This window comes from Mytilus trossulus, chromosome 5 (assembly GCF_036588685.1).
Source record: "Mytilus trossulus isolate FHL-02 chromosome 5, PNRI_Mtr1.1.1.hap1, whole genome shotgun sequence".
Lineage (NCBI taxonomy): Eukaryota > Metazoa > Mollusca > Bivalvia > Mytilida > Mytilidae > Mytilus > Mytilus trossulus.
In genome coordinates, this window is record NC_086377.1 from 35,322,212 (window position 1) to 35,350,184 (window position 27,973).

General features: G+C 32.3%; 1 protein-coding gene across 2 annotated transcripts; it reads right to left on the minus strand.

Annotated features, from left to right (window-relative positions):
* Window positions 1–27,742, minus strand: LOC134718796 (calpain-5-like). Of its 2 annotated transcripts, none has more exons than XM_063581527.1 (12): window positions 27,492–27,742; window positions 16,316–16,615; window positions 14,107–14,318; window positions 12,921–13,110; window positions 12,052–12,242; window positions 11,519–11,596; window positions 10,926–11,106; window positions 10,266–10,388; window positions 9,432–9,628; window positions 7,863–7,984; window positions 3,836–3,996; window positions 1–2,596 (listed from the first exon to the last, which is right to left on the minus strand). In XM_063581527.1, the coding sequence occupies exons 2-12, from the start codon at window positions 16,598–16,600 to the stop codon at window positions 2,414–2,416; spliced, it is 1,923 nt and encodes a 640-aa protein (XP_063437597.1). In that variant the 5' UTR covers window positions 16,601–16,615; window positions 27,492–27,742; the 3' UTR covers window positions 1–2,413. The 2 variants fall into 2 exon arrangements, with proteins under 2 accessions (XP_063437597.1, XP_063437596.1); XM_063581526.1 differs by lacking the exon at window positions 27,492–27,742 and adding an exon at window positions 20,716–20,893.
* Window positions 27,743–27,973: the final 231 nt, after the last annotated feature.

Genomic DNA, 27,973 nt, shown 5'->3' on the forward strand with positions numbered 1-27,973 from the left:
TTTAATAAGAAAGTTTTATTCAGAAAACAAAATAGAAATGATCAAAGACACAGTATAAAGTATATAGTATTAAACACATGACAAAAACAAATTTATCATTGAAGATTTGCCTCAATCTTTTGACTGCAATACGGAAAATCTCAATAGTTAAATAAGTATAAGAGTGTGGTGATTTATGGGTAATTTTGTTGTTTGCTTATCAAAATAAAATAAACTCTTGCTATTTATCAATTATAAGTTAATTATGACGATGTTTTCATGTTCGCCATTGAAAACAGAATGTATTAGATTTTGAAACAATGAAATGATTGTCGAAAAGCAATTGCAACTTTTGCTTATAGTAAACAAAATTTACTATTTGTTTTTCTATTATTATCAACCAATGAAGTATAATAGTGATATAGACCCCAATATTAATTTAGTCAAATTCTTTCATCAAAATCTGTGTTGATAATGGTAGCAGGAAGCCAAGTGTAGTACATGTTTTCGACAAAAAAAACCCACTTATCACGAATAGACTTACTATTATTCAATAAAGTATGTACAAATAACTATTCTTTTTCAAAGAATTAAAACAAAATAAATAAACTATATATATATTTCAACAAACAATTTCATATACAATAACATTTTTTTAAAAAGATAAAAATCAAAATGGACGGATATGGTTCACAGAGAAAACTAAGGCTTTCATTGCAGTAACCTCGCTCAAGCCACATGAAAAAGTGAAAGACGATAGATATAAAGAAATATAAAGAAATCTATTGTGTCTTTCGATTGTGATAGAAGTTCATGCTTAACAACATGTTATGTTGCGAAACAAAATGACATCCTTTACCCAATTTTAAATTGAATGTTGCATTTGTTTTGGTGAACAATAAGTTCACTACAACATAAACATATGGTAGTGTATAGCCAGCTTAAATGCTGTAGTCGACAACTATTCTCTTGAAAGGATTTCAGCAAGAAACAAAACTTTTTTCTAACAGTTACATTGTTAATATAGTCAAATATCTTTCAATAACTTAAAAATAACTATAAAAAAACTACATGTACATGGAATCACATAATGTATCACAACGTTTTACAATGGTGCATATTGTTTCATTACAAGATCTATATAAAGAAATAACTATGTAACTCCAATCATTTATAAATCATTCTTCTCCTGTATGTTTTCGGCGTACAACTCATACTTAACCATATATACATGTATAAATCTTATTAATAATATCACAAAATCGTGATTGAAACTTAAAGATGAGACAGAATATTTATCACAGATCTGCTTTGTTCAATATATGTTTAGGGTTAAGAAGAAAATGTGAAAATCAATCAACAATTTCTTCAAGTAGTCTGACTGTGTCAACTGAGTATACAGTTTACCCCCACCCCCATAAAAAAAATAATCTGAAAACTTGACCAATGATTATGACTTCTTTTAGCGACGGTTTCTTTTATTGAAATTGACCGATTTAAAGCGTCACCTTCCACATACTTGCTAATAAAGATAGATTAACAAATGTGAAAAATCAAAATAACATACTTCATATATATTTATCACGTGATTAAAATAAAAGAATAAGACATATAACAATTATCACAGATATGCTTTGTTAAAATATTACAGAATAAAGAAATCCATCATAAAATACTTCAAGGCTGTCTCCAAAAGATTTGAAGATGGTCAATTGTGTATGAGTCATTATTATTTCATATTGGGTTGACAAAAATTTGTCTAGATGAAGTGTCGAGTTAAAAGAACAGTATGTTGATATGCACGATAAAGATACGCCTATAATAAAAAAAACAAAAAAAAAAAACAATAAAGTATGTTTATCATAACAAATTTTCAATCGAATGTTGGAGATTCAAATCTTATTAACTTTACAAAGATTGAAAAAAAGGGAAATCAAGTTCATTCAAAAACCTTCACTAAAAATCTTTCATGCAAATGGTACTACTATATAATGTATGTGTATGTAGTTGCTATTTACATTGCATTTAAATATACCATTGCAATGTAATAATCTTATTCTAAATCATCATAAGATTGTTATATACCGCTAAACTGATACTGCATGCACAAACATCTTTTGTCAATAATATAATGCAGCGCATCGTTTTCAAACACAAACAACGACCAATGACTTCTACAAAAAGTACGGCCTAATCTGCGAATAACCAATATATCTTATTTAAGCTAGAAACATGAAATATTAAGTATTCAATCTCTTTCTAGTAAAAATCAATACTAGTGGCGAAGAAGAAAATAACAGCTACATGCATGGATCTTTAAACAAATTATTCACTTTCAATGATATTTTTAAACGCAATGTAAATTGTTTAAATGAAAATGCCTTCGAGGTAAGTACATTTTGATAATACTTGATGTGATAAAGTAAGATAAACTTCACAGAAATTGAAGATCATGACTTGATTTTACAAAGACGTGGACATTTCCTGGTCTTTCCATATCCTTTTCTTTCCCTTTTCCATAAACTGGACATTTTACGTCTTTTCCGTCTTCTCCGCCATGTTCGGCAACTCGTGCTTCAGAACAAAAGTCGTCAACAAAGCTGTTACTATTAATAATCTGAAAAGACAAAAACAACTAACTGATGAAAAGTTAGCTTCAATAAGAAAAAAACCCATTATCAAACAGATCTATAAGTTATGTTATGTTGGTTTTTGTGAATGGGTGGATGGATTTATAGACAGACGGATGGATTGACCAAAGGATTTATAAATTGATATATGCCTGAAATATTTCAGGAGCCTCTGTTCTTTGTTAGTCTTGTATTATTTTAATTTTAGTTCCTTGTGTACAATTTGGAAATTAGTATGGCGTTCATTATCTCTGAACTAGTATGTATTTGTTTAGGGACCAGCTGAAGGACACCTCCGGGTGCGGGAATATCTCGTTACATTGAAGACCTGTTGGTGACCTTCTGCTGTTGTTTTTTCTATGGTCGGGTTGTTGTCTCTTTGATACATTCCCCATTTCCATTCTCAATTTTATCATTGTGATTGATTGGATGGATGAGGGGGGATAGATAATGGCAACTATTGTGTAAATCAATAACACTTTATGAATTTCTTTATCTGTATATAAACCGGATTTAACTTAAAAGAATATTGTTAAAATGAAATTAAAAGGTCGTTCGACCATTACCTTTTTAAAACATTATTAAAAAGCACTCGCACTATACTCAAAGTTACCACTGGTATTCAGTGGCGGATCCAGGAATTTTCATAAGTGGGAGCCCACTGTCTGACCTAAGAGGGGCCCGCTCCAGTCACGTTTCAGTGATTCTCTATATAAGTAACCAATTTTTTTCCAAAAAAAGGGGGGGCGGGTCATCTCCCCCCCCCCTCCCCCTAAATCCGCCTCTTAATAATAGGTTTTGTCATACTGATTCCGGAATCATATGGTAAATATTTTTTTTGGATAAGGGAGATGATTGGCTAATTCAGCTTTAGCAAATGTCAATTCCGGTTTCGTATGACAGCCTTATTCACAATGATTCAAAGACGTTGTGGTTAAAAGTATATTCATTACGAGTTTCATGGAGTATGAAGACAAAAACATAATTCAAAATCATGAACACAATCTTTGACTCAGTATTCTCATTGGTGGATCCAGATCGTAGGTTTTCATCAATTACTGTTCATTAGAAACATTATGAAAACACAAATTAAAGTAGTTGAGAATAATTTAAAAATGAATATTCAAATATAAATGCTAAATTGACTAAACCGCTAGACGCCAACAAAATACAGGTATATGTATTCGGGGAATAAAGTAACCATTCCATTGCAATACTACACCTACCTCAATAATAATCGGCTCATCTGGCTTTTTACGGTAAAATGTAACTTTAAAGTCGAACTCTGCGTCTGCTGTGTTAACACGTTTACCTCCTTGGTCTTCCTTTACCACTCTAGATACTACCTTCTCTCCTTCACAGCGTACCACTACTTTTGGATCGAAGGCTACAAATGAGTGAACCAATTAATCAGTATTGCCTCATCAATAATGGGCTATTTCTGTCTAATTGTATTAATTGTGTTAAATTTTTGACTAATCTATGAGATAACTCTATTGGTTCCTTGCAAATTGCATAATCTAATATTATATTAGAGCGAATGAACCTTATTACTTTATTATTTAATTTTTTAGACAATTTTTTTATATCCTTTATCTATTTTGTACATTTTTCTCTGTTATTTATATTTTGGTACATTATTCATGTTATCACTGTTATTCTCTATTCACGATTTTCTTGTGTCAATCTGTTTCTATTCTTTATTTTTCTTGACTTTTATTCTATAAACACCTACCTGACCATCAAATACCGATATAACTACTAACCTAATCCTACTCTATATTTTTAAATTAATCACATCAGTTCGATATACATAACAAGAGGCTCTCAAGAGCCTGAATCGCTCACCTGAATTTTTTGGGTTTAATCTCTCATCAATGATTATTTTGGCTTTTCAATTTATTTAAATGTTCTTTGAATCGTCCTATTTTCTTCAAAAGCAAAAAAAAAAATTCTCCTATGTTCTATTTTAGCCATAGGAGCTATGTTTCTTGACATACAAGGCAATGAAATATAAAATTTATACTAGATATTCTGAAACTCTGAAACTCATTTAGCCTTAAGTTTGGCTGAAATTGATACAGCAGTTTCAAAGGAGAAGATTTTTTAAAGTAAGTCAACATGATGAACAAATTGTGAAAAAAGTCTTTAAAGGGCAATAACTCCTTAAGAGGTCAATTGACAATTTTGGTCAAATTGACTTATTTGTAGATCTTTCTTTGCTAAACATTTTTGCTATTAACAGTTTATCTGTATCTATAATAATATTCAAGATAATGACCAAAATCTGCAAAATTTCATTAAATTACCAATTAAGTGGCAGCAACCCAACAACGGGTTGTTTGATTCATCTGAAAATTTCAGGGCTGATAGATATTGACCTAATGAACATTTTTACCCATCTCAGATTTGCTCTAAATGCTTTCATTTTTGAGATATAAGCCAAAAACTGCATTGACCCCTATGTTCTATTTTAAGTAACGGCAGCCATGTTTTTTGATGGATCAAAAATCGAAGCACACACTAAGTGCAGGATAATCTAAGGAACAATCATGCTAAGTTTCATCCAAATCCATTCAAAAGTTTCAGAGGAGAAGATTTTTTAAAGTTAGCAAATATGATGAATAAATTGTGAAATATTGTCATCAATGGACAATAACCCCTTAAGGGGTCAATTGACAATTTTCGTCATATTAACTTATTTGTAGATCTTACTGTGCTGATCATTTTTGCTGTTTACAGTTTATCTTTATCTACAATAATATTCAAGATAATGACCAAAAACAGCAAAATTTCCTTAAAATTACCAATTAAGTGGCAGCAACCCAACAATGGTTTGTTTGATTCATCTGAAAATTACAGGGCTGACAGATGTTTGACCTAATGAACATTTTAACCCCATGTCAGATTTGCTCTAAATGCTTTCGTTTTTGAGATATAAGCCAACAACTGCATTTGACCCCTATGTTCTATTTTAAGTAATGGCGGCCATGTTTTTGAACAGATCAAAAATCGAAGCACACACTTTGAGCAGGATAATCTAAGAAACAATCATGCTAAGTTTCATCCAAATCCATTCAGTAGTTTCAGAGGAGAAGATTTTTTAAAGTTAGCAAATATGATGAACAAATTGTGAAAAATTGCCATTAAAGGACAATAATCCTTTAAGGGGTCAATTGACAATTTTGGTCATATTAACTTATTTGTAGATCTTACTTTCTGATCATTTTTGCTGTTTACAGTTTATCTTTATTGATAATAGTATTCAAGATAATGATCAAAAACTGCAAAATTTCCTTAAAATTACCAATTAAGTGGCAGCAACCCAACAATGGGTTGTTTGATTCAGCTGACAATTGTAGGGCTAATAGATATTAACCTAATAAACAGTTTAACCCCATGTCATATTTGCTCTAAATGCTTTCGTTTTTGAGATATAAGCCAAAAACTGCATTTGACCCCTATGTTCTATTTTAAGTAATTATGGCGGCCATGTTTTTTGACGGATCAAAAATCGAAGCACACACTTTGTGCAGGATAATCTAAGAAACAATCATGCTAAGTTTCATCCAAATCCATTCAGTAGTTTCAGAGGAGAAGATTTTTTAAAGTTAGCAAATATGATGAACAAATTGTGAAAAATTGTCATTAAAGGACAATAACCCCTTTAGCAGTCAGGGGCGTTACTTAAACAAGTTATTTTTTTTAATTACTTATATAAGTAATTTTTTATTTTAAAAATAATAAAATTACTTAATAGAGTTATTTTAATTTTCAATAGAAACTTACACTAAATGTAGTTTTCCTGATTTTAAACAACATTTTATATCATAAAATAAAGAATTTATCAGATTTGAGAGGAGTAAAGAGATAAAGGGTTACTTTGAAAATAATGACAAAAATATTACATGAATAAGTTATTTTAAACATTTTTGAAAAAAATAACAATAACACTTATCTAAGGCACATATTTAATTGATTTAGGTTACAAATTATAAATAACTTCAGGTCTTAATTAATTCACAAGTATCTATCTATTTATATCAGTCTACCTTCAAGATTTTAGAGGAAAATGATAATTTGATAGTCCCAAGAGACCAATCTTTGACCCAGAAGCGTCGGTATGAAAGATAAGTGCGTCGGAAAGTTAATTAGTGTTTCAGAAGAATTAGTTTTTATATATCAAGGGAAAAATAGCCAGATAACTGTGAAAAATATTTAAAGCTAGTAAAATCTGTATTCTTGGACACCTATAAAAATAATATTCAGAAAAATAACTTATATAAGTTATATTTAAATTAGCCTCGTTTTCAACATTACTTGTATAGGTAATTTTAATTGTTACTTGTTTAAGTAATGCCCCTGACTGTTTAGGGGTCAATTGACTATTTTCGTCATATTAACTTATTTTTAGATCTTACTTTGCTGATCATTTTTGCTGTTTACAGTTTATCTTTATCTATAATAACATTCAAGATAATGACCAAAAACTGCAAAATTTCCTTAAAAATACCAATTAAGTGGCAGCAACCCAACAATGATTTGTTTGATTCATCTGAAAATTTCAGGGCTGATAGATCATGACCTAATGAACATTTTTACCATTGTCAGATTTGCTCTAAATGCTTTCGTTTTTGAGATATAAGCCAAAAACTGCATTTGACCCCTATGTTCTATTTTAAGTAACGGCGGCCATGTTTTTGACGGATCAAAAATCGAAGCACACACTTTGTGTAGGGTACTCTAAGGAACAATCATGCTAAGTTTCATTCAAATCCATTCAGTAGTTTCAGAGAAGAAGATGTTTGAAAAATTGTTAACGACGACAGACGACGACGACGACGGACGCCAAGTGATGAGAAAAGCTCACATGGCCTTTTAGGCCAGGTGAGCTAAAAAAAGGAGATATCTTATGATTGCCAATGAGACAACTGTCCACAAGAAACCAAAATGACACAAACAGTAACAACTATAGGTCACCGTACGGCCTTCGACAATGAGCAAAGCCCATGCCGCATAGTCGGCTATAAAAGGCCCCGATAAGACAATGTAAAACAATTCAAACGAGAAAACTAACGGCCTTATTTGTATAAAAAAATTAGCGAAAACAATAATGTAACTCATAAATAAACGATAAAATGTATGTTTCATTTACAACATTGTTCTGAGATCTATAAAAGTACCAACTAATACCAACTAATAAAGTTTAAATGATACGTCTATAAAAGTACCAACTAATAAAGTGATACATACTTTTAACCTTTGATCCTGCAGGTTTTGTGACTCCTTCTAATTTGTTGACTGTCAAGGTTGTAACTATCAATGGTAGTTTGGAACAAGGACATGTCTTTGTTGGTCCTTCTTTTGTCAATTCCCTATACGAATGAAAATAAAATAAGAACTATTTTTTAATTAACTTTGTGCAGTATTTTACAACACCAAGAGGGAAGAAATCACCGACAGATACATGTACGAAAATTTCATCGACTGATGAGTCTTGACATGAAAAGAAGACCTTAAAACAAGTTGCATCTAAACAGTATAAAGTATGTCCAAGCCTTTAGACATACCCTTTGTAACTATGCAGTAGAATTGCATATGAAAAGATGTAAAGAGAAGATACATTTTATTATACATGCAAATTTGTTGTAGTATAGACCTTGAAAAGAAACAGAGATTTTGTAACGGTGTATTTCATAATCCTTTACTGTGTTTAATGACTATTCTACATCACAGAAAACAATATTATCAATAAACTTTGGAACGAATAATGCTATTGCAGCCCTTATAGAGATTTGACGGAAACGTTAGTCAAACATAATCCCACGTCTAAGAGAACTTCTTTCTTTCTTATTTCGTAATGATGAGAGCGGGAGAAGAATGTAAGTTGATGACAAATAAAATGTTATACTTACCATCCACTAGAAGCATTAATTAAAATCAAACTTGATATTAGAAAAAAAAACATATCTCATTTTATTACACAATTTAGATACAATGTAGAATACGAATTCAGATAAAAAGATAATTGGTTGATTTATCGAACTTTGTTTGCAAAATGTCGAATGGCACATGTGCCATGCACATTCAAGACGATGGCATTATTAACAGAATGACTATGTTGTGGATAAATTTTATCAGATCATTTAAAGCAAATTGGAACTGTTAAATTTGCGGTCTTTTCATATATCCGCATCATATGAAACCATATTGAAAATATCACTCGCTAGACATGCGCTTAAAAGAAGTGTTAGATATATATAAACACTGATGTTTATATATCAATGTATAGGATTGTTCGATAACAAGTCATATAAAAAAGAAGATGTGGTATGATTGCCAATAAGACAACTATCCACAAAACACCAACATGACACAGACATTAACAACTATAGGTCACCGTACGGCCTTGAACAATGAGCAAAGCCCATACCGCATAGTCAGCTATAAAAGGCCCCGATAAGACAATGTAAAACTAACGGCCTTATTGATGTAAAAAAATGAACAAAAACCAATATGTAATACATAACAAAAGATGCTTATATAAAAATAATGTTGTTACATGTCGACAGATTTGCTCGTTTACAAAATTCGCCGTTTAAGAATCTAATGCATCATGGGTAATATTTTCAAAAGCGTTCACCAAAGCGTTTTGATTGGTTTAAAACGTTATAAACAATGGAAATTCAACCAATGACGTAACGTAATTTTCACTTTGGGGAACGAACAATGAAATTACCCATGATGCTTTAGATTCTGAAACGGCCAATTACGATTATCTCAATGGCCCAGACGTGTTCGAAAAAAACTAATGATATGTACCTTCCACTAGCCTTACTGCTTGTGTACAATCTCAACATAAATGGTCCATGTTCTCCTGTCTTTTCTGTGCATGGGACAATGACATATCTCCCTTTAAATAATTTGCTTGTACCAAAAATACTCCTTCCTTTCACCATGTCAGATGATAAAATGTGTTCACCTGGAATGTGCATTCTGTATAGTCTGTTCTCCTCAACCTAAAATTAAAAGGACAAATATTCATCTGAGTCAAAAGGGCGAGATTGTAAGCAATAAAAATTAACTCTTTAATTTATTATAAAAGAAAGGAGCTATGAGTTTTAAAATAACACAAACGGTACCAAGGTTACTGCACCATATTTGTTATTAGCTAAATGATATGTTTTTTTCTTCGGTGATGCCAGAGTACAATATTTTCAGAATCAAAAAGCTTGTAGTTTTTAAAAGCAAAAAAAATCAGCTTTACAAATCAAACAAAACAAATCCAAATGTTTTATATCTTTTGATACAATTGTGAAGTTTAGATAGCTTCAAAATTAGTCTCAACCACACATTTTCTTTAGAAAATGCATGTACCAAGGCCGGAAATTTACAGTTCTTCACACGTTCAGTTGGTTAAAAATGTAAAAATGGTAAGTGTTTATAAACTTTCCACTTTATGAATGTACCTTTAAGTTCGGTATGTTTGTTATACTTTGTTTTACATTTTGAATAGATAATTCGTCTTTGAGACAGAAAAACAATTACCCTTACAACAAAATTAAAGCAGACAGTTGTTAAAAATAAAACATCAGTTTCAAAGGCCGTTAAGTACAAAATAATGAACGAAAAAATACATTTACAGTAGCAGCTTACCTTCATTATTCTATAACCAATTGTGTTCAGAGTTCGTCCAAAATGTTGTCTCCCAGGTTGAATATCATGTTGTTCCAAGGAAACAAGTACTGTGTCTTCTTCTTGTATTATGTCAAACACGTACTGAAATATGATGAAACACACGTCTGATTATTAGGTAATGTGGTCAAACTACAAAATTAACTGCAATGAGTACACACATGTAAATAAATGGACTTGACGCAATAATTATGTGGACTAGATCAGCAATAGTTTTGGTAAATATTTCTGATTTTAACCTTAACTAAGTTTCATAATTTCGAATGTAAGAACGGACGCATGGTCCTAAGGAAGGATTCATGGTTCTACAGAAGGATGCATGGTCCTACGGAAGGATGCACGTAGTTACTGTGTCGTCATACTGTAGAGGACTTCAGTGGCCAAGTGCAATTCATAGCACGTCTTTCTAGAATTATTTTAAAAAGTATAGAGATTAGTTAGTCTTCCCACTATGATTTCATAGGATGAAAATGTTTCTGAGTAAGTGATCTCAAATGTGAATAAAGCGTAATTTGTGTTTTGAAAAATGTGATAAAATGAGTGGAAAACAAAGCGGACTGTCAACGCGCAGACACAGTTGTATATTGTTTGTAACACATAAGTTATAAACAAAAGACCTACCTGTGGATTGCTAAGGAATGTAGGTGAATCGTAAACACATCCACCATTACGTCCTTGCACCGACCATTCGGAATGCAAAATACTTTCATTCCATGATTTTTTTAGACTTATTATTGCAGTGTTCACAAAATGACAGACATCAACGTTCGTTAGGTAACTTACAAAATCGTCAAAAGCCATCCTGTAAAAATAATGATTCAAATGAATGTCTGAAGTGTTGTCAAATATCACATTTGTTGTACATTGTATTTCTCCAGATAAGTCTATATGACACTTGCAACGAAACAATTTTGAAAAACAATGGGCTAATAAACGCATCGGAAGCATAATTAACTTTCTGGGTCCATAATCATGTTAATCAAAAGACCGAAACTATAACATAACTTGAAAAATTGGAAGGTTAATGTATCAACTTTATAATCGAATAATAGGATGGTGGTTTCCATTTCCTTATTTTAAAAAATAAGGCCATAAAAATATAAACAAATACGTTTCCTTCCTTCCAACAAAACATCTAGCAAGATAATAATGTTTAAGTCGTTGAAAGTAGAGAACAGAAAATATTTTAAGTTTTATTTGGATTTTTTTCTCACCAAAATTCGCCTTCCTGTTGAAATTTTAGTCCCAGTTTTGTCCATTCTGTTTGTCCGATTTTGTTCCACTCAGCTGACCTACAAATTTTTAAAAGTTAAATTTAATTAGTAATACATGAAAAATAAAACTGTTATCCTTCAATTTAATTGTTACACAATTAATGTAAATTGTAGTAATTTTCTTTTCATATTTAATCCTGGTCATTCCTATACATAATATACATGTAGCTGTACAGTTAAATTGCCAATGTTGATGCTTGAATTTCATGTCATTACCATTAAATGTTAATATAATGCAAAAATAGATAAATGTCTACATGAATTAATAATGGAATTTGATTTAAACAACAATAAGAAGATGTTGTATGAGAATCTAGTAAACTATTATGGGTCAAAGCACGGCCTTCAATTAGGAGCCTTGGCTCACACTAAATAGCAAGCTATAGAGCGCACCCCCCCCCCCCCCCCAAAAAAAAAATAATTGAAAAATGTTCAGTACACATTGGCACACTATACTATTAATATGAGCTTACCCATCAGCCCATGGTCCATTCCATTCTTTAACACCCCATGGGTTAGCCATTCTGACCATGAGAAGTTTGGACGCACCTATAGCGCCCTGGTATTTCTTGTCTACATTTATTTCTGCTACTTTTGTAATATTGTAGCCGTGACCAAGTATTAAACCTTGTGGTAGTTCCTTACCAGTTTCTTCGGGTTTACACTGAAATGGTATAACAATCAAACTGACAAACTGTTTAAATCATAACCGAACCTACATTTGTAATATATATTTGAACATGCAAAATGGTTTCATTCTAAACACGAAATAAGATATGATGCTACAATAGACATGTTAGTTATCTTCTCCATCCTTTTGTTTTTTAAACAGCGAACCACAATCCTTGTCCTGAAATTATTTCACACCAGGGCCATTGCAAAACGATTCTGTCGTTTGCATGCATGTGTACATGTAGCTAACACTACAAGGCAGAAAATAATGTTGTACTTCTAACAAAACGTTATATGGTTGCATGCCCGCATACATTGTATTATATGAATGTATCCTTAGATAAATACTTGTTCTAAAAACATTAACAATTCTGTAGGTAAACAAAACAGAAACTGAGTAAAATTGTTTGCATGCTAATACATGTAGATGTGAGTTTTGTAAGAGCACCATTTTGTCATGTTTATGCAAATTATGCAGATATTTGAAAATGATATGATAGAACTAGATATTAATTAACCAAATTATGAGGTTAATATAACAAACATACAAAATCAATTTTTTATTCAAAATACTTTTCTATTAACAACCAGCAATTTCAGCTTCGTAGACCTGTCATAAAGAACTTCAATTAATAATTTAATAGTTGAAATATAAATGTTCTTTTCATACCCGAATATTACAGTTTATAAGTGCCTGGTTCTCGCTAGCGTCTCGCAATTTTCTAAACAATGCCATTTTCATCTGATCATCCTGTAGATTTATATTCATCAGTACTAATTTCTCGGCTACGCCTCCCGTGAAATCTACAAGAGCATCAGCTGTGTCTCCTTCTGTTAATGATTCATAATCTCCATAAAGTCTGAAAAATATCAAAAAGATATAAGATGATGTATGAGAGTCAATGAACCAACTATCTATCCAAGTCACAATTAATAAAAGTAAACCATTATAATACATCAATGTACTGTCTTCAACACAGAGCCTTGGCTCACACAGAACAGCAAGCTATAAAGGGCTCCAAAAAATACTAGTGTAAAACCATTCAAACGCGGAAGACCCCTGGTCTTATCTTTATAAAGGTACATTTATTAAAGTAGGATTAAGTATGCTTAACAAGTACTTCATAAGAACACGACCTTTCGTTTTTTCCATAATAAAGCACCCATGCGCAAATTCGACTACAGTTTTGTAACGTACGTTGTGCAATCTCGTCATGAAAAATGATGTCTTGAACTAATTGCAAATCTTTTTATGAACCATCAGGCTATTTCAATTAATAGAAAATTAAACTAGAATGTGATGCTGCTCATAATATTTTTTAAACACTTCGATCTCATGGATGCATTTTTGAATGAGTATGCATAAATATAATACATAAAACCTATCTTTGTTTCCAACTTAAGTATTTTTTACCCCAAACATTCTGTTTAATGCAGACATCTATATTCTTGCATTCATATGAACACAAAACAAGACATTGCGCATGTATAAAATAGATGCTCAGATATTTCAAACATTCATATTGTATGTGGAAACAAAATGTATGTATAACCTGTCCCAAGTCAGGAGCCTCTGGCCTTTGTTAGTCTTGTATTATTTTAATTTTAGTTTCTTGTGTACAATTTGGAAATTAGTATGGCGTTCATTATCACTGAACTAGTATATATTTGTTTAGGGGCCAGCTGAAGGACGCCTCCGGGTGCGGGAATTTCTCGCTACATTGAAGACCTGTTGGTGACCTTCTGCTGTTGGTTTTTTTATTTTTTGGTCGGGTTGTTGTCTTATTGACACATTCCCCATTTCCATTCTCAATTTTATAACACAAACAATTAGATAATGTATATATCCAACAAACTTTGCATAAGCTTTTTCTAATAAAGCACTCCAGAATTCGTTCCGAGACTTCGAGTGACAGAACACTAATTTGCCGTTCTTTGTGGGTAATCTATCGTCTACCACTATATCAATCCACTGTCCGAATCTCCAAAACGAGAAATGGAACACACCGGCATATTTAGGTTTTTCTGAATACTCGTCCCATTCCTGTTCTTTGAGATTTGGCACAACCTAGAAAGGAAGAGTATGAGTAATGAGTAACATTCCAAGAATATATAGATTGTATAGCTGACCTAGAGTTGTATATATTAAAAAGATGTGGTATGATTGCCAAAGAGACAACTCTCCACAAGAAACCAAATTGACACAGATATTAACAATTATAGGTCACCGTACGGCTTTCAAAAATGAAAAAAAGAACATACCGCATACTCAGCTATAAAAGACCCTTTCCAGCTATTACATGTTTTTTTCATCTGATCTCTAGAGGAGAGTTGTCTCATTGTCTATCATATCATTCCTCATCTTCTTTTTATAGTTTTATAAGATTCGTAAACGTTTTACATTCATACACACTAACCCAATATCGATCGTGTATTGTAATATTCCATTCTAGTTATTTTTATCTACAAATTACTTCAACAGATCGAGGAAGACATCATCTTTTTTAATGTCTAGTTTTTTTTTTATTAAAGACAGTCTATTCTACATGCATTCACGCTTTGAAATTTCGGTGATACTTAGAAAACAACATAGATGCTACTCTAAAATTCGAGGACTCTTCCTGCTTTCTAAATACTCCTTATAAAACTTATACACTTAAAAGTATTAGGTATTTTAGGGGTGCCGAATACATAGTCATAAAATGCATGGTAGCTGGACCCGCTGTACCAATTTAAGTCCAGCTGTCTAGACTATGTCTTTTTTGTGTGTTTCTACTACAGTAGGTGGTTCGCATGTCTCCTGTACCTTTTTTTTTGGTTTTGTTATGATCCCTGTTATCCATTTCACGAACTAAATTTCAATGTTTTTCTTTTTAGTATTTGTAAATTTCAGTAACGCTTTGTTTTGCAAGTAGTTGAATAATTGGAAACCAATATTTCAGGTTCTAAACAAAATACTTGTTTATTGATTTGAAAGGAAATATTTAAAAAATCAAGTATTCTAACCGATAATTGTTCACCTTGTGTTTTCAACATTACACGTACTATGTACTTTAAATGATACAATAATTGTTTTTTTTTGTTAAGCTATGTATTTTAAATACCATGGAGGTAAAATTTCCTATTTTGCTATGTCTTTTCCCATTCAATATTGATAATGATTGTACTTTGCGTTGTTCATCCTGAGCATGCTTGGAATATTTGACACTGGACGATAAGCAACCAACAATCAATCAATACTTTGCGTTGTTATGATAAAGCATTTAATTAATCGGGTTACGTATCATGTTCTTTTGTGTAAGAACTTTTCCAATCATCATAAAACTGTTTTGAGTTTTATGTTTTTTGTTCCATGATTTAAATATCAGCCTGGATTACGATTAACCAAAAAAATTCAGTCGTCAAATTCCACTGCTTTCAATAGCTACATTTGAGAGTCGATCCCAAAGAGAACATGGATTTTTTGGGTTGTCCTATAAGCAATGTGTTCGTATTTCGAATTTGTTAACTCATCATTTGATAATTGGTGAATCATTAATCCATGTATATAAATGCATATGCAAATTTATGATTAGAAAACGAGGCTAAGCGAACCGCTTATTTGCCAAAGCTGTGTCTTTGCAGGACGTCATATAATAAACGACTTTTAAGAAGTCTTGATGGCTTATTTGTCTAAGTTGTTCGTTTACAATGAGTTCGGATAGCAAGGTTGTGAGTTTGAATCCTGTTCGTGGCAATTCAAGGTGCATTTGGTTTCAATCTTAATCAACTTAATTGTCAGTGTGTGTGGGTAATATTTGTGGTTCTCTATGTGGTTTCGTTCACTAATGAAAACTGTGTAACACGGTATCATCTAAGTGTGCTGAAAGTGGCGCTATGAACGAATTATCAATCAATAACCAAATCTAAAAAGCTAAATATTTTGATTAAAATTTAGAAAAAAGTGCGATTTTTTATTTTTGTCTACCTATTTTTACTTCTTCTGGTAGAAGCTATTATAATTTTTAACATATTGTGTGTTTGTTTTTTTTTTAATTTCAAGCTGTAAGTGTTACATGTACACACCTTTTCAAACATTTTCTTCTGTAATACTAAACTTGCACATGCTGTTACAAACCACGTGTTTCCTAATTCTCCTTGAACTAAATCATCACAACTAACTCCTTCTATCACAAGTTTTGGAACTTTGCACAATTCACTCGGTCTTTTCCATTCAATCTCACTGTCTACCTTACTGAAGAATAACGATTTATTATTGGCGGGAAATTCTGGATCTTCCCATAGTTCTCCTTTCTTCAAGCACGCGCTTTTGATAGATCCAAATTTCTGGTTCTTGAACTTGTCTGACATTATGGAACGGACAACCTATTGAAATAAATTAGAATGAAATTAAATAAAGCATTATAAAATCAATGTTCAATGTGAAGAATAAAAAAAAAGTACTACTAAATTCCAAAACAAGAATGATTTTTTATGTAACAATTTTTTTTCACTGTCTATAATTTACCGTCAAATCCGTACAGTTGACATTCTCTAATTAAGGAGTTGGTCACTTAGATGTGATTTTATCGAAATTTGAAGCGTAAAAAAAGTAACTTTAATAACATTCGGCTTGAAAACGTTCATTTGGTGGACGTCACGTTACGCCGTGACGTTAGGCGCAAAAATCATTCATATAGTTTCGCGAAATTTTATCGTATTTCAAATTTACACATGTTTTTCCAGCTCCAACGTCAAACTTGATTTTGTAATTTGTTTAAATCGGACTAGCAGTAGTGTATAGTTGAAAGATTTGGACATTTTGGTCGCAAATATATAAATAAATTAAATGGATCCGTTAAACGTCGCCAGTTAAATCGTATTTGTGACAGTCAAATTATCAATCTCTTCAACTTCAGTAGTGTTATTCCCTGAAATTTGTGTAACTGTTCAAGTACATTATACTTTGGGTATTGGACGATAACCCCTCGAAGAAAAGTTCGTAATCTTATGACTCTGAATTCATTTATATTACATCCTTCCACAGTGAGCAAAACCTGATTGGTGAAAAGGGTTCACGTTATTCCGGATAAATGAATTTGTTTAAATGCTTGGACAATTTTATGCTGCAAAATCATATTTATTGTAAAATAGATGAGATGTTTGTGGTACACAAAGGCATGGGGGAGTGGCTATTTTTTCTATTACTCTCCCCTCTGGATCCGCCACTGTATAATTTTACTGCAGTGAACCTTTACCACGAACTTATATTGTCCGGAAATGACGAATGTTCTTTCATGATATATTATGGTTTACATACAATATATATGGTATAAACATGTTTATTGTTAATCGTTGGATCTTGTTGAAAATGATTTATAAGAGTTTTGATGGGTGTGTTTACAATTCAATGTACTACATATTTATATATACATGTACATGTAGGAAGATGGGGTGTCAGAGTGCCAATGAGACAACTCTCCATCCAAATAACAATTTAAAAAAGTAAACCATTATAGGTCAATGTACATGTATGTATATCAATTAAACATCCGCAGTTAGGTCTAAACTTTCCAAATATAAATTAATATCTGCCAAATTATGGTGGAGATATAATGTAAGTTTAAACATATTTATTTACACTTGATTGGGAAACAAGTTATTGCAAATTATATTAATCCCTTTCCACTTTGCGGGTGCGAGTGATGCCTTGTAGCGGTATTACCCGGTTCTTTTTCGAAATATAGAAGGGCGTATTTTACGTGTAAGAGATGTGGCTCTCTCTAAATACGGTCAATCATTTATCGTCCCCTTCTTAAAGACCATACTCGCAAATGGGGTCAAGGGAGGGCCGAAAATTGAGTCCATATTTTCTCCCCGCAGCGGGGATCGAACCAGAAATCTTTGTGTTAGTAGTCCGATGCACTAACAACTACACCATGGCTCTATTATATTTCGCAACCTGATGAAAGTAATAAGTAACAGATCAATTTGATTCTAACATAACTATTATAAGAAAAAGTCAATTATCAAAATATTATATCAACCCATTTCTACGTTGGAACATAATAGTTTTTCTTCAATAGAGAAAAAGATCTATTCATTTATATATACACGCACACAACGTATGTGCCTATTCAACACTTTAAAGAGTATAATCTAGTTTTACTATCCATAGAAAAGTAATTTATTGTTTAGTATATTGAGTGTAGGGATTTAAATTTGTGTTTGAGAAGTATGGGATCAATGCACGGTTCAAATGAAATATTTATGTATTAGCTATTGTAAGTTTAAATCTTTATTTGAATTTCATAATTCGAAAGCAGTTGAATATGTGTACCTCACTTTATAAATAACCAATACTAATCGATTTTTATTAAATATATTAAACGTTTATTTGAAGTGAATTTAGTTTTCTATTGAAATTGAAAATCTACCTTTACATACAACGTGATAACTTGTTATTGGTTTTTGACTTGATATATTGCAATGGTTTACATGTATACAGTATTACGTATTCACCCATTTAAAAGAAAATTGGAAAATCCAGCAAAAAAAAAGTCGTCATTGTGTAATAACCCATTTTCACAGAGATACAAGATTTAGCTCTATTACAGTATATTTGAAAAGTTTATGTTAGATATACAATGTTAAATGTTCAACTTATTCATTTCTTTCATTGACTCACTACGTGCCTCGGAGGTCAAGTGGTTTATGTATATAAAAGTAATGAGGTGTGATATGATTGCCAATGAAGCAACTACATTTGTACAATGTATTCACCAATGTTCAAATGAAGTGGAAGAACGGCAAATATAGGCAACCGTACGGCCTTCAACAATGCAAAATACTTGAACCCATAAAGTCGGTCTTAGATGCCTCTCAATTGAAAAACATATGAAACTTTTGAAATGGGTATACCAGCGGCCTTATTTATAACAAATCAATTTACAAAAATCAAATATGACAGGCATGAACGAATGACAACCAATAAACAAGAGGCTCCTGATGTTGGTCAGGCATATAAACAATGTGGTGGCGATAAAGCGACAACCCCTTTCAGGACCAATACGAGGCAGTGGTTTAATGGCACATCACAAGAACAAATGACACTCAATTTGGATACAAAACAATAAACAAAATTAATTAAAAAAAAAGAAACAGCAATAAACAATATTCACTAAATTTTAGACTCCTGACTTGGGACAGTCACATATCGAATGTGGTGGGATTAAACATGTTTTCTGATACCAATCTCTCCCTCCTTCTTTCCTTGGACATTAATGTAACAGTAAAACATAAGAACGAACTATCAAGTTGGTTGAAAAGGGCTTAACTCATCATATCGACAAAAAGCAGAAAAAAAATTTCTAACACAAACAGAGTGGACGTGATGGGAAATTTCAAACTCACAATAGAAAAAAGACACAAGCTGCAGATATAAGAGAACTCTTAGTTACTGACAGCTACAAAATGCAATTGTGTTATCCATTTACTGTATAATATCTCTAGCTTTGCAACACTGGAGGTGTAGGTTCGAACCCCGCACGTGGTAGAAAAGTTCGACTTTAAATGGACTAGGGTTGTCTGTTTTCCAATGGATACCTCTCTCTTGAGAATATGGCTTCTTAATTCATTCTTTAAAAAGACTGACCGCCACGATATAGCTCGTAGAACTGAAAGTAGTGTTAAACACCAACACTAAATTATTCATAAACTAAGAACGGTTTAATGAGTGACATACTGTTCCTGTCTATTTGTGTCATCTGGATATGTTTACTTGTATTTTAAAGTTGTTTCTTAGACACAACTTTTTGAAATTTTGGGTCCTCAATGCACTTCAACGTTATACTGGTTTTGCTCTTTAACTATTTAGATTTGAGCGTCACTGATGAGTTTCTTTGTAGACGAAACGTGTCTGGCGTATCAAATAAGACTTGCACCTTTGATAACTATTATCACTGAGTAGTTGTATGATATACGCTAAGTGTCGGGTGAATCTCACACACCTACCATGTTCAAGGACCCGCATAAATCCCCTTTTTGTTTAATAACGAAATGCTTATTTTTAACATATAATAACACAGATTTTTATTAGATTTAAGTTGAACCGTTTAGTAGATTTTTTTATATATATACAGAGTAATCATCATTGTAACCCTCTTTCAAATCCCCCTTTCCACATCCTCAATGTGGGTCTCAATGAAATATTAGCCACTGGACGACAAACAATCACCTCGTTATACATTTTAATTGAATTTGAGTATTTGAAACACAATATTTAATTCTGTGTCGACTTCCTTTATTTACATCCTTTACAAATTGAACAACATTTTGTTTACCATTGATTGAATCATTGACATACATTCTCGTATGTTTATGTAAAAATAAAATGAAATATTGATTACTATTTTGTGAAACGGATCTGCCATTATCCATTTTCCTTATTAAATACAATTCCATTATAGTTATAATAAATTCGTTACCTCCTTCGCTGTATCTGCCATGGTGAAACTTGTTATATTCCCCAAAAATAAATTGAATAACTAAATTGATTTGCTAGTCCGATTGTACTTTTAACTATGAAATTCTAGATTTTAGAACCAGAAATATACGCCATATTGGATTGCTTAGTGAAAAACAAAACATAAATGGTTGATTAAATCTGAACTTTTGCTAATGTCCACGAAAGCCAGATTAGTCGAGGTTTAAACTGACCAACGAATTTAACTAATAGACCGTTCATTCATTGTACATATACATGTTATCTAGTGCACACATTTGGATTTAGAGGGAGGGGACCCCAGCCAGCTTATTTTAAAAGATTTCAACATATGGTTACAGTGCAGAATGAAGACAAATCTTTCTCCAAACGTTGCCTATTTCCCCCTTTTTTGTTTTGCATTTAGTGCAGGCCCGGTCACAACAGATCATACGATTTTTTGTAGTGGAAGATCTATACAATAGTTGTCGTGGCACTGTCGTGCAAAATGACAAACAAATATTTTAAGTGGTCACATCAGCTACGACATGCCCACGATGGTTCCACGACGGGTACAAGACAGAAACAAAATTGTAATTGTATTGGCGTGTGCTTGTTGATAGTTGGTCGTTGGACAGTTGTGCGACAATCGTACGGCAATTGTGAGTTGTTTGGGGCTATTTTTCAGGTTTTCATGTATTTGGATGCGCGTGTGACTGTCGTGTAACTGTCGTGTCGTCTCTGTGATGTACAGAGCGACTCTCAGCAAAATCTCTTAAAACGTGTCAGGCTCTATCCGCATCAATCCAACGAAAACACTGTCAGATTCTCGCTCCAACATTTGCATCAGTGTACTGTACTGGGCAAGCATTGGACGCCGTTCGATCCATTGCCTAAAACACCAACGGCGGGCGATCCTATATTGTTCACGGGCTCGAAACAATGCTAACAGAACCATATTTTGCTCTTGTTGAAGTTCGGCAAGGTTCCTTTTCAGCATGGCCAAGCATAATCGTTTTGGTGGAATAGCCATCCTCTTTAAACAGCAGACGGTATGTTTTTTTCCAAACATTCACTCCCGCCGAATTGTATTTTTCTAAATGATAGTAGTCGAAAATATGTGCACGACGAATTTATAACTGTCGTACGACACACAATCAGTGTTGTGCTAGTATCGTACGAAATTTGGTATTCTTGAGACAATCGTGCGACTGTATCACGAGTGTCTTGCGACAGTTGTGCGACGATTGTTTGATTAAAATGGTCTGTGTTGGTACCCACGACAATGTGTTTATCGCACAACAGTTGGTAAGACACTCTCACGACAGCCACAAAACAGTGACACGACAACAAATCGTAGAGCAAAAAAGGTACATCTCCAATTTTCGTCCTACAACACAAGACAGCGCAACGATGCTTAAAGTTTCGTGCAACTGTCGTGCGGTTGTCGTTCGACGATAACAGATGACACGCGATTTGACCAAATTTCATGTTTTGGCGCTGCATAGATGTGCCGTGGGTTCGTTGTGTCCAGGGCTTAAGCGAAACCGTGCACTAATGTAAACTGTAGCATTTACTGCATTCGGAGCATACTTTTAATCAACAAAAACAAGAAACGGTTCGATTTAAGACTTAGAATTAAGATAGTTAAGATACAGGTATATAAGGGTGGTAAAGGTCATTTTCGTGCAATCTTCATCTGGTGTAGAAGTCAAATTGTGCACAAAAGCAAATTCTAACATTTATTGCATTCGAAGCATGAATTTAATCAATCGACACCTGAAACGGTGCGATCTAATACTAAGACCAAAGAAACAGTAATATAATTATTCAATTAGCGTTATAGTATTGTTCAAAATGTATTGCATTCAAAGCTTGTTTTTATATAAACCATTGTCAGGATCTGTTCGATTTCAGATTAAGAAATTAAGAACTCTAAGATTCATTAATGTTATACTCCAATTAATGTTCTAGCATTCTCTATCTATCTGAAAACTTGAAGAAGGTCATCGACCCATCACTAAAGTACATGTATACTGTATTTACATCAACCAACATGGCTGCATCTTGTAAATAAAAAAAAAAAGAATGATGCATATTTTGAATTTGTATTTCCGTTCAGAGACAAATTAAAACTCAGTTTTAATCATTGATAAAGTCCAAAACAATTTCCTATCGTTGTTTACATTTACGTTCTTTGGACTCTGGTGGATATGGTTGCTTGTTGAAGCATATCTTGCGTTTTTTGTTGGAAGAAAAGAACAAGACCAAACCTTAATGTTTTGTGAACCTGAGGTCGAGATAACATGCGCAGTGGTAAAGTTCAGACAAGAGGATTCTAGCAAAATATCAATTAAATATCACCAGGGATAACCTTTTTATCTGATTATTAAAAAAATAGAAAGAGTTATCAAATATATAAAATACAATATGAACAAAATATAACAATTCAAATAGTAAACAAACAAGAACAAGGAACGAAAAGAATTTTTTTTTTCATTTTATTAAAAATTCTTCTTCCAGTACAGTTTCATTGGATATTGATTACTTTCTGCGATAACAGATTAAATGCTGTCAAAAAGTACGTAAGAAATTGGCTATTTTACGATAGATTAATCCTTCGTTACATCGACCACTTCCTTGTGAGACAAACAAGTTTTGACAGATATTGATACGTTTTTTTCAACTTTGATTCACGTAAGAAAAAAAATTATCAATTTTGCATAAATCTCCCTTGGACATGTAGAAGGGACACATTCTGTTGATCATATATTTTTTTCGTTTAATGATTTGAACATGAATCAGGCTTTAGTTTACTTGTTTAAATTGTTTTCTTTTGTCAATTTTTGCCTTTATAACTAACTTTTTTGTACATTGATTTAGCCTTAGTTTTCTCATTTGCAATTGTGATATTGTAGCTTTTATACATGTAGCTGATTAGGCAGTGTTGGCTTTGCTCATTGTTGAAGGCCGTAGGGTGACCTACAACTGCTAATTTATGTGTAATTTGTTTTTTGATGGAGAGTTGTCTCATCATACCACATCCTCATTTTGATATTCAGTGAGGAGTTGTTCAATTTGCAATCATACCGCTTCTAACTTCTATAAAGAAGATAGCATTCATCTTTCACAAAACGATCGGTAATATATAGCGTGTGCGTGTGCTTTCAACGATATTGATTTTCTTTAGCCCTATGCATTTAAAATACAGAAGCTGAAACAAACTTGTTACTGGGTAAGGGGGGGGGGCTTAAAATTAATACGACTAGGGAACTTCTTTTGTTTGTGAGAAGATTGAACGTACGACCCCCCGCAGTAAGCCATGCAATAGAACATAAGTCTAAGAGAGCACGACAAAACAATGATAAACAAACGAACATTTGACAAAAGGACAAAAAAGCTAAAAATACACTTTAAGATGGTACCTAACACTACAGGGAGATACATGTTACTCTGTAAAGTCAGCTAAACGTTTTTATAACGTTGTGTTGTAAAAGGAATATTAAGCTTCTCAATGATCAAAATTGGTGTTTGTCAAACTGCTATATAACCAGTGTATTTTTTCTAACAAAACGGTTGGTCAAAAATTTATGAAATTTATATATTTTTGTTAAAGGGTCAAATTAGATACTTTCACAAAATTCTATGAAAATTAAACGAGCTAAATTAATGTTAGCGAAAGTGTTGGGTACCTCCTTAAAGTAAACTACGAATCAGTGACGACCCCATCTAAATTATAAATTTCAAAAAACATTTCTTATCCGAAACCCAAAAGAAACACATATTTTGATCATCGAGAATAAACAAAAAAATCCAGTCGTGCAGGGTTTTGCCTTAAATTAAATGTTAAGTTCGACAAAACTCGTACTGTTTTGTTTGGTGCGAGAAAAAAAATAGAATGAAAAAAAACCTACTGCATGTATAGAGTAATTCCCAATTTAAAGTTAAAACATTGTTCCGTAATTACTTTTAAAATGAATTTACTAGACCATATTCTATTTCAATGATTTAATTGTTTATTACAAGAACAACAGTTTCTTTAAAATGGTAATTTGATGATCTATATCATACAATGCATATCCTATTTATAATTATGCGTCAGTTTGTAAATTATTTTTATCTTAAATATTACACATTGAAATTCAAAATTCAGTACATAAAATTGAGAATGGAAATGGGGAATGTGTCAGAGAGACAACAACCCGACCATAGAAAATAAAAATAACAGTAGAAGGTCACCAACAGGTCTTCAATGTAGCGAGAAATTCCCGCACCCGGAGGCGTCCTTCAGCTTGCCCTTAAACAAATATATACTAGTTCCGTGATAATGAACCCATACTAATTTCCAAATTGTACACAAGAAACTAAAATTAAAATAACACAAGACTAACAAAGGCTAACATACATGTTAATATAGTGTAAACCTACTTTCAACTGCTTATAATCGGTAATAAAATATCCCTTGGCGTACTAGCCTCGAGTGTCGGAGATCGTGGTTTCGTTGCCCGAACAGTTTAAACCAAAGACCCAAAAAATGAATGTTGTTTTTAGTTCACAGTTAAAAACGCTACAGTATATAGCAAAAATAACACAGACTGGTCGACTCTTAAGTCAAAATAATGTGCCTAGGCAAGAAATAATTCCTCCCGTTGTGGACTAGCGCAATGAAATCATTTGACACATCGTGCCAGTATTATACACAGCAGGTCTATACGCATGTAATATTAGTCACTGGACATACAACACTTATCTATCATCTACATCGTTTTGAAAATTTGTCTATTGTTTTAGCATGGCAAAACAAAAGAAGACGTTGTAAAAATGTCTTTAATCAATGCCAACATTTGAAAAATTATATTCAACCCATGCCAAGATTCAAAATACAATAGGGGTTGTTATGACAATAAATAAATAATTACACAGTCTGGTAAAATCCGGCGAAATACAGTCAGCTGTTATATTCTATTCATCATTGGCAAACATTTTTCCATACAATTTATCTACACAATTGTATCCTAAATTGTAACATTTTGGAATTGATTGAATTAACTGCTGTAACTTGACAAACTCATAGAGAAAAACAATGATGAAAACATAGAACAAACAAACACATTAGTAAAACATAATCTGAACCAAAGTGGTTTATAACACAGGCGCTTATTGAGCGGCTCACGTGCAAAAAAATAATAGAAAGGCGTAACATGTTAACTCCTGTTGCTGTAATATGATTTGGGTCTAGGCTTTAACGAGAAAATTCTACTGGTCTTGGACGACCGGACCAGCGCCAATTTCGACCCCTGGGTCTAGCGGATCAAGAATACATCAAATAAATGAAAATGTTATAAAAAAATTGCCAAATATAAGTTGAAACACAGAACAAAACAAGTAGAATGCAGGGGAGGGCCCCGCGTTCCTAAATTGTCTACAGTTCCCATAATATAAGATCCTAGAAAAGATAGCGTAGCATACAAAGTACCATTATATCAAACAAATCTGGCGTAAACAAGTAAAGAGTATTTAACAGTTCAACGTATGTCAATTCACGGAAATTATACAGTATACTCGAATACAGTTTGTCCCTTACTTTTTAGTTCCGATTAACCCTTAAAGTAACGATAATTTAATCTTCTACTATTTCAGTCAAGCCTTATTTAGGCTATTGCATAAAATTAGAATCTTAGTGCAGGGACTTTCTTTCCCACATTTTTCATCTAGACAATAAGGTACAATGTAACGAGAGAAACCGTGACGTTAAATAAATAAAACATGTTTGACAGATCTATTGAATTATGATCAATAACCTTACAGTTTTTCGGTAAAGATATGGCGTATATTTAACTTGATATGTGAGTAAAGAATACTACTTATTGGTTTACAAAAGCAAAGGGAATTTACAGATTTTTTTTGGTGCAAATGAATTTTAATAAAGTTCTTGCATAATACATAAAGATGCAATTCTAATAATTCTGGTCGGAAACGCGTAATTAATTCCTCTTCGTACAAATAAAATGCATAACAAAGCAATTTCATTATTTCCGAATTTTGTATTTTTTCTCGATATTCTTGATGAACCAACCGATACACATATACAGTACATTTACACTTAGAAATGTATTAAACATATTCTTTACATCATTTTAAGGTCGTCTTTCATAATTTTTTAAGCAGACTTTATTGACTGAAAACCTTTAAATAACGAAGGTATTTAATAACCGATAAAACTGAATGATGATGTAATTATGTTATGTATTGATTTGTGTATGAATTTAGTTTTAATATAAAATGGAATTCGGGTAAACTTATCGTTATTATTCAAGATCATTCTTTTCCAATTTTTTTTCTTACACATTTTACTATTGTTTGCTATTTATCGACTAGCTTAATAACTATCATCTCTTATGCATCGAACGAGCTAGTTTATTGGCTAGCTTGAGACCTTTCAAAATATCACACAACGTTTATGCATAAAAAAGAACTATATAGTTACATTTCCCTCTGGGATCCAGATTATTTGAAGTGTTCTACACTGAAAAATTATTCAAAATTTAATTCTCTTTCATGCGAATGAATGGACTACTTGTTGAGTTTTAAATGCACACTGCATATAAATCAAACAAGAAAATGAATATTTAATTTACTTTTTGTTAGAGCCCCGTCACATGTAACGCTTAGTACGGTACATTTTAAATCACATAGTACAAGTATAAAAATCATGTCACGGGATAATCTGAACGCCTTGTTTTAAAAATGGATTAAAATTGAATTAAATAAGCTAATTACCTGAACTAAATGTAGTTAAAATCCAGTTAATCCCGCTAATCAGACGACATTAAAAAAAATGTCCAGTTACACTAGAGTTATTTCCCCTTTTCTCATGGCGTGACTTTCCATTCAATACACATCTCTAGTAACAAGCAAAATATTTACAATGTTAAAGTATTACACTTGAAATATCTATTGATTTTCTATAAATTCACCTGTTATTGAATGCTATTGGGAGTCATGAATTGTGACTAAAAAAAGATAGCAAGTTTAAATGATATGAAATTAACTTTTTACTGTTGAACGGTATATATGTATACACCTGAATAAGGAGAAAGATCTTAGGTAAACAATATATGATAAGGAATTTAATTATTGTACTACGGCAAATATTGAATTATTTTTATTCCTTTTGTTGAGATATGAACACTTTATTCATTTAAAATCTGCAGAAATAATATTTATTCGTGCAATTGTCGTGATCTTTTGAATATTAAACA